At 41.8% G+C, this 8867-nt stretch overlaps 1 protein-coding gene across 2 annotated transcripts in view; it reads right to left on the bottom strand.

Moving 5' to 3' along the window:
- Positions 1 to 4565: 4565 nt before the first annotated feature.
- The window catches only part of LOC146260761 (gamma-aminobutyric acid receptor subunit beta-3-like), a 28281-nt gene continuing 23979 nt past the window's right edge, over positions 4566 to 8867 (bottom strand). For both annotated transcript variants that reach the window (XM_084668694.1, XM_084668695.1), the window contains 4 exons: positions 8716 to 8867; positions 5786 to 6030; positions 5317 to 5385; positions 4566 to 4904 (listed from right to left, as the gene is read on the bottom strand). The exon at positions 8716 to 8867 is cut by the window's right edge and continues 1 nt beyond it. In XM_084668694.1, the coding sequence (XP_084524820.1) occupies positions 4566 to 4904; positions 5317 to 5385; positions 5786 to 6030; positions 8716 to 8867 (805 nt within the window). The remainder of the gene's footprint in view (positions 4905 to 5316; positions 5386 to 5785; positions 6031 to 8715) is intronic.

The following is an 8867-nucleotide window of genomic DNA, read 5'->3' as shown; positions in this document are numbered from 1 at the left end:
GAATTGTTGCCCTGGTAACTGGATCTTGACATTGACCTCTGCAGGGTAAAACATTTACAGCTGTCACCATCTCACACGTTTTTGCAGGTAATTACACGGTTTCTCTCACAGCAGCTTCAGGGAGTCCAGGTTATACACAGTTTTCTGTCAGGAAACAATGGTTAAGGCCACCGGATTTCCTGGGGCAACTATAATAAGTTTAGCAAGGATTTTAAAATGCAAATTGGCATTGCCAAATATAAAAAAAGAGAATTAGGTCAGCTTTTACTGTGGAAAAGAGAAGGGAATTCTGGGAAGCACATCCGGTATGCCTCTACAGAAGTTATTTTTCTTCTGATAACTTTGGTCTGTTGAGGGTTTGTGACCTAGTATGGGTTTTACTGTCATGCTTATGCATTCAGACTGGTCTGTCCTGCTTCAAACTCCTTAACATCAGGGACCTACAGACTCTGTAGTGACAGAAGAAGGCAGAGGGAAAATCGTATGATTTGGTAAGATTAGGACAGTATACCTCAACAACATACCCTGAATGTACAGGTACAAAACAGTTGGCATGTTGAGTTTAGAATGTAAGTAGAAGCCAACATGAGAAAGAAGCAAAAATAGCATGAACAACTCTCTGTTTCTCTCTGTATCTTCCTCTGTTTCTGTCTTGCTCTGAACTCATTCATTGGCCATTTGACTTAGAGACTTCAGTAACTGAATAATGTCATTTGTAATGTAGGTTCTTCAAAGGTATAGTGCAGATTTTTTGTCTGCATGCCCAATTCATTTCTCAGAACAGCTAATTAGGGATCCTCAAATGAATGTTGGCTTTGAAAAATGTTGGATTATTTCCACAATGTTGATTTGTTATTTATTTTTTCTTGGGTTGTATGAATTATCAATGAAAAACAATTACTATGGGTAAATTATGAAACTGTAGCCTGCCAGCTAATAGTGCTCAATCTTGTTATTTGGCAAATCTGAGAATAATGGTTCTGTATAATAATGCACTCAAGGATCAAGATCCATGGATCCATTGTGAGGTTCTAATGATTCAAGATTCTAAAGGTTCCAATCATTAAAGATTTAAACTCTACTCTAAGCACCCTGAGGTAGCAAACCTTGGTAGATAAAATGCCTAGCACAGCAGTTTTCTTTGTAATTATTCATGTACAGTGTAGCCTTTTATCCATTGGAAATGTTGGACAGTAAAAAAAAATCATTCACACATGCTATATAATGTGGGTGTTAGAACCTCATTCCCCATTAGAGCAGGGAAAAGATTATATATATTGGGGGAGAAAGTGTGCATTATTGATAACAGCCTCAGATTCAACAGTATGAAGGTAAAGATATCTGGGATGTGGAAAGACTCCCTGTGGATGGTGCTAGAAGGCTTGACCTTTCAACTCAGAGTTGAAATTGCATCATCAGTTGTACACTGCAAGAAAACAAACACACAAAAAACACAAAATAAACAGTCCCTTTGTCAACTTCATGACAGGAATCATCCTATAATGATGGCTGGAAATCATGCCAGTCCACTTGGGAAATACAACATCATCCCTCAAAACATTTTGCTTCTTCAAATGTAATTATTACCCAGAAGCCTTCAGTGTGTGATCTCCTTCCTCACACACCTCACTGCTGGCCTCTGTATCCCTCAATGCCTCAAAATAACTAATAGCAGAGTCATCATTGTAATGGTCAGATACTAATGGACAAACTTATGATTGGAGCTAATGACTTATGATGCTAATGACTTATGCAAGTTTGTTTTGTGTGAATATTTACAGGATTTTGTGTTGTGTGAGAAATGTACTGTAGTATGAGTGTTAGGACTGTCTGTTATCTCTTAACAGTCAACACTATTTTGTAAATATAATATGGAGGATTTGATAGGATTGATAAGATGAATGTATGTAATGTACACTTTTAGCCCTGGATGTTGTAAAGACAACTGACAGGCCACCATAAATATCTGCTTTCCTGTGGATGCAAGACCAAGGCCAGACAATACAATTTATATATGCCTTTAATATATGACCATCATAACCTATTGAAAAAGGGGAAACATATACACAGATATCTAAATCTAAATACATTTGTGGCAGTACAGAACCATTTGACATTCCATTGTGGACCCTGGCCTAAGATACATCTGTGGCCAGCAGGGATGCACGCAAATGCATGAGACTTCAATGACCCAATCAACACAGCCCATCTACACAGTAGAAGGGTGATGAAAACAAAATAAACGTATCATTTGGTCGTGGTTTGATTTTACCGGCACAACCAAGCACCCTCGACCTCAATCTGACATCCCCAAAATCAACCCCTCCCACCCGCCCACCCAAAAAATGAATCACCAGTTGAGATAATCAAGTAGCAAAATACAATTTCAGATCGACGCTATTTTTTGAAAAGCTGTTGGCTACATTCTGTTCTTGATCAAGCATGGAGATTAGGTAGGGGTGTAGAATGAGTGATGAATAGGTCATTATGATGTCGTGAATCCTCACTATTGTTCTCTGGCCATGAGAGCAATAGAGACACCGATTCCTCTGCAAATCAACTGAAGAATAGCAGTTTATCACAAGATATCTGGTGGAACTCGTAGTTGAGGGTTCCACAACTTAAGCATGCAATTCAGAAAGCAGAGACTGAGATGAGAATCACCACTCCTCTCTCTCTCTCTCTCTCTCTCTCTCTCTCTCTCTCTCTCTCTCTCTCTCTCTCTCTCTCTCTCTCTCTCTCTCTCTCTCTCTCTCTCTCTCTCTCTCTCTCTCTCTCTCTCTCTCTCTCTCTCTCTCTCTCTCTCTCTCTCTCTCTCTCTCTCTCTCTCTCTCTCTCTCTCTCTCTCTCTCTCTCTCTCTCTCTCTCTCTCTCTCTGTCCCTGTCTACCAGTGTGAGTGATATGTCAAGTTTTTCATTGCCCAGAAAAGAAAGCTTGTTAGGTTTGAGAAACAATCACAGTTGGTTATCCTTCTCCTGAACATAATTCATACATTCAATGTTATTCTAAACCCAGGAATGCAGGGACACACCATGCATGCAGTAATGTGTTTCCCGTCAAACACTGCATTCACCTTGTGTGCTACTATGAAACAATACACCAGGAGATAGTTGTAGCAGTACATGACACAGAATTCTGAACTTGGAAAGTCAGAGTAATGGAATGCAGGTATTGTAACTCTAAATAGCATCTTTGTCAATTTCAGAATATTTGTGACTCTTATTTAATTTATATTGTCATGTAGAACAAAAAAGTATCCAAAAGTAAAAATGGTCGCATATCCAGCAAATGCATATATATTTTCACTCTGCAAATATAAATACAATGTATATATATATATATATATCTCTATCTAATAAATATGCTGAATATATGATCATTTTTATTTTTGGTTTTACAAACTGTATACACATATGTACAATTGCAGTCAATTCATTAATAAATACCAATCAAAATTTACAACAAAATCTTCAGTCAGAAAGAACAATAAAACCTTACATCAGGGCACTCTCTTGGAATGTCGAGATACGTTTTGGAGTAGAGTTTTTCTACAGTACAATAGTCAAATCTTACAAAAATATCATATTTCACACACTCAAATTACAGTCAAAGGCCCTTGGCAGTGGATTTTATTAAGTATTTCTAATGGAAACTATTTGATAAATAGAGTGTAAATGCAATATCACAATATCAGTAGGAACATGTATTCATTGAAGACTTCTTATCATCGGAATGTTTTACTGAATGCCCAGCCAAATAGATCAATCCAACCTGAGTCAATTTCATGAACAGTAAAATACCGCAAAACTGTTTTAAAAAGATCAACCAGGATAATATATCATTATAGTGTCAATTATTTAGTCAATAACAATACATATTTTAATAATACACTATAAATAAATAAAAAACACACACACATAAACAGGACCACTTCACTGTAAAAGTCATATTCTGTATGTGCAGAAGGCAAAAGAAGAAATTCATTCATTTGTGATCAAAGGAATGGTTCAACAAATAAACAATGTTACCTTATTTTCACTCACCAAGGAAGTCACTACCTAGAAATACAGTATAAATCAAGGTGCCTTGGTAAGTCAAAAATCCCACAACTTTTTTTCTTTATGAACCACTCATTTAAAATGGCTGAAAACAATGCACATTCATGATGCATATAATGGGGTAAAAATAAAACAACAAGATCTTCTGCACTTGCAAGGTTTTGTCCAACCATGCTGATTCAATGTTTTTGCCCCTTTAACAAATTCCTTTCTCAGGTTGTGCTTTTAGTTTGTTAGTTACTGAATGGGCAAAAAGTATGGAATGTCCCAATTCTCAGTGCATTTAAACACAAAGTTCCGTATCAAATGTCAAAAGTCAACAAAAGTTTGAATCAGACTGAAAATACTTTGTACGCACTTTGACAAGCAGGCCCAAGTATGCTGTTCATGCTGTGAGGAGTCAGTTCTTTTCCACAGTAAAACCTTTCCTATCACGTAAAAGCAATGATGAAAGGAGATCAGAAAAAAACATCAACAACAACATTTAAAAATAAACAACGTGTCAATTAGACGTAGTACATCCAATAGATGAGATTGAAAAGTGAGAAGACAGAGGGGAAGATGATGCGCGACCACCGGTCGATGGCGTTAACGTCCGTTAGGTCCGGGATTTTGATCCTGAGCTGTGAGGAGCGTCTGCGCAGGCGGGTCCTCTTCAGCTGGGCGTGCCGGTCCAGACTGTGGCGGCTGGACCGCGTGCTCTGCTTCCGGCACTGCACCCCGGTGCTGTCCAGGCTCATGGACGTGGAGTTCCTCATGTCGGCCAAGCTGGTGGTGACCTCATTTCCTGCCACCTCGTTGTGGATTTCCAGGGTTGTCAGCAAGATGTTCCCGTGAGGCTCCGCCTTTGGGAGGAAGTGGGAACCAAACAGCAGGCATCAACAGACAGCATGTACAAACACAGAACTTCCCATGTATCTGTAGAAGATCACAACAGTCTGTCAATAGACAGCCAATGCAGGCAGATGGATAGGATGTCGACAGACATAAGACTTCATGTACCAATCACAGACATCTCTTATCTCAATGTGAACCTAAAGAACGACGTTATCCATGCAGCGGAACCACAATGATTTATGTACCGTTTGGTGGGCATGCAAGCTAGCACTGAATCAGAATCTGAATCGACTCTGATTCTGAAGACATGAGAAGTAGACGCAGAACACGAAACAAAAGCGAGACAAGATCTTGGAGACGGAACAACGTGGTGTTGGTGACAAAAAACACCTGATCGACGTTTCCAGGGCTGAAACTCACCGAACGCGAATGGCGAAGACCTTTTACCTGATTGGACCGCTTAAGAGAAGACGTTTTACTACCCCCTTCCTGAGTCCACCGAGAGGAACACAAAACAGTGACATCAGCACAGTCATACACCCATCCACCCCACATTGGCTGACCGTCACCAACTCACATTCACGTCGGCTCAGTCTTCACCTGTTTAACCCCTCATGGAGAAACTCGGGTTGCAATTAGCATTTAAAGGTCAGTTCACTCTGCCCAAACAAACACCATCAAACACCAACAGCCAACAGTTGTTGGTGTGAAATGCTTGTTGGCGTTTATTTGAGAGCAGTGTGAAAATGACATTGTCATCTCTCCAAACATTCTAATCCCAACAGCCGACAGTAGAATGTTTGGAATATTTGGTATTCGTGGGACATTGTTGGGGCAGCGTGAATCGGTCCTTAACACGCACGGAAGGACAATCGTGACGTTGTCTCACCTTGTTGGAGTCGTACTTGGCCCTCTCGTTGTTGACCTTCTCAGCCTTTTCGGCCAGCTTCTTCTGCATCTGAGGGCCGCGTCCGAAGAAGATGTAGTTGACGAAGGCGTATTCCAGCAGGGCCAGGAAGACCATGACGAAGCAGCCCATCAGGTACATGTCGATGGCCTTCACGTAGGGGATCTTGGGGAGGGTCTCCCTCAGGTGAGTGTTGATGGTAGTCATGGTGAGCACCGTGGTGATGCCTGGAGGACAGAGGGAACAAGGTTGGGTTAGGGATAGGATTAGGGCTACGACTAGGGTTAGGACTAAGCTTGGGACAAGGATCAGGGTTAGAGCTAGGACTACGATTAGGGCTTGTGCTTATTTTAGAGCTGGGACAAGGGTTAGGACTAGGACCATGATTGGAACTAGGAGCAGGGTTTGCACAGCGCTAATCCCTTGGAGGCAACGCAGTTTAATAATGAATCATTTAAAAAGCGTTTAATCAGTCAAGGAATCTTAATTAGCTTTGTTTGCAATTAATGATAAAGTCAACAAGCATCCTTTTGTAAAAATCCATCAGCTCACGTGAACCACACATGAAAGAAACACAATGTAGTATTAAGGGTATTTAACAAGGTGTCCGAAAATAATCTACTGTTGAGTAAATGACTCTTGTTGTTTGAAATTCATGAGGCCTCGACTTGTCCCCCAGCTCCAGTAGCTCATTTGAATAATTCTTCACAGTCATGAGGCCAGGGAGCATTAAGGATATTGAACACTGCTTCTGCTCCAGTCAATTATACAGAAGAAGAGATGTCCTCACTCCTAGAACAATGCTGTTCGTGGTATGGCAGGGCTTGCAGTGTTAGCTCATGGTGAGACCCAGCAGTAACATATTTTACTTAAAGTAAAGAATAAACATTGTCTATGGGCAGCTAGTGACATCATAAAACCCAGTTGGAGGAGAAAGGCTAAGATCAATCTGCCTCTTACCGTGATTTATTGCTACATTACAGGGCCAGCTCTACTGAAGTGTGTCGTGTGTGTGTGTGTGTTAGAGAGAGAGGGGGAGGGATGGAAAGAGGGAGTGAGGAAGAAAATTGTTGAGAGAGGGAGAGAAAAAGAGGTAGGGAGACAGACAGATTGAGGGAGAGAAAAGGGAAGAGAGAGAAAGTGTGTAGTGTGTATATATGTGTGTTTCTGTGTCTGTATGTATTTACTGTTTACGTGTGTGTCTGTGTGTGTGTTTGTGTTACCTTGTATGTGTGTGCGTGTAGCTTTTTGAAATACAACAACCCCTCCCCCTACTTGGTTTTTATTCATTGCTGCTATCTCTGGGGTTTAGCTTAACGACAGCCATGTTCTTTAGGTGATCCTACAATGTCTCTATAACTCTCTGTCCTTCGCTGCTGCCCTCCGTTGGACAATTTCATTTAATCCTGGGCCGGTGGGCATCGCTCCTCTTTCATCAGGAGAGTCCTCTCTCTCGGGGGATAAATATATTTTGATGGAACTTCACTCACACTCCCTTTTTCTCTGTTCCTGTCTTTCTCCATCATTGTCCTTCTGTCTGTCTGTCTGTCTGTCTGTCTCTCTGTCTCTTTATGTCTCTCTCTCTCTGTCACATGCGGAGACAAATTATATTGACTTTAACTCTCTTTTTATGCTCTTCCCCTCTCTGTCACTCCAACCCTCTCCTTCACTTACATCCTCTTCCACCCTTTCCACCTCTCATTGAAAAATATGGATGATTGCAACATTCATTAAGGCTCTGTAAAAATAGCCAAAGACCATTTGTGCTCATAAACCCTGCTAGGTGCGAGTGTAGGAGTGTTGAAAAGGCGCTGAAGCTAAATCTGGCTTATGATGTGCCAATGGCCCCGGAAACAAGACTACACACTCACATAGCGCCACTTCCTCAATCCCAGCATGCACAGGATCCACCGGCTGCCAACCTTCCCATTGGTACACACAGCCCAGAAACCGTTAGCTTGTGCACCGAAGGGATTTAACCTGATGGTTCATAACATGATATTGAGCCGAGAAACGCCACTCCGGAAGGTGGGGAAAGAGAGTTTCAATAAGATTAAGGCCAATAAGGTCATTCGGAGTTAAAATTCCCCTGGGCTGTGCCAAAATCAAATCTTCCCTCAAACAATTCAATTATTTGCGAGCTGCATTGATCCCCTAATCGCGGTTCTCCTGACCGGTGGCAGATCAAAGCAGTCTTCTGGGTGACAGCTCTCATTCATCTAGGAGAGAGGAACGTCTCTCTGGGTCTTTAGAGTTACTGAAGACCGTACATGAACTCTCTTCTGTGTCTGTTTTCTTTTCATGAGTGGAAAGTGTGTCTCTGCATGATACACGTACGCACACACACACTTCACACACTATGTAGACACCCCACATTCAAACATACCCACCCACACGTCACACATACACGAACATAAACATTTCATGCACATACGTGCACAGCCTTCAACCGTGAACGTGTTTTTAATAGTTAAACTAATACTGAAAAGGAAGGAGGAAGCGGAGGAGGAGGAGGAGGAGACTGCTGCGGAGCTACCATATGGTTCAGGTGAAGAGAACTCAATTGAACTTCAATAGAAACTGGGCATGCGATAGAGAGGGAGAAAGAGTGTGTGTGTGTGTGTGTGTTAGAGTACGTTTGAGAGTTTGTGCACAATTGAGTATGCATGCTTGTGTGCATGTGCTTCTATACAAGTTTGTTCTTGTGCGTTTTTTGGGGAATGCATCCATGTGTGTGCAACATGTGCATGCGTGTGTGTGCAACATATGCATGTGTGTGTGTGTGTGCAACATGTGCATGTGTGTGTGCAACATGTGCATGCGTGTGTGTGTGTGTGCAACATGTGCATGTGTGTGTGTGTGTGTGCAACACGTGCATGCGTGTGTGTGCAACATGACGGACATGTACATACCCAGTGCCACTCTGGCAGCCGAGGCGTCGTAGTTGATCCAGAAGGAGACCCAGGACAGGATGGTGATCAGGATGGAGGGCATGTAGGTCTGCAGGATGAAGTAGCCAATGTTCCTCTTCAGCTTGAAGCTCAGAGACAGGCGTGGATAGGCA

Source organism: Hypomesus nipponensis, chromosome 12, assembly GCF_054491055.1.
Source record: "Hypomesus nipponensis isolate SF chromosome 12, ASM5449105v1, whole genome shotgun sequence".
Lineage (NCBI taxonomy): Eukaryota > Metazoa > Chordata > Actinopteri > Osmeriformes > Osmeridae > Hypomesus > Hypomesus nipponensis.
This window is presented reverse-complemented; position numbering and strand designations above follow the sequence as displayed.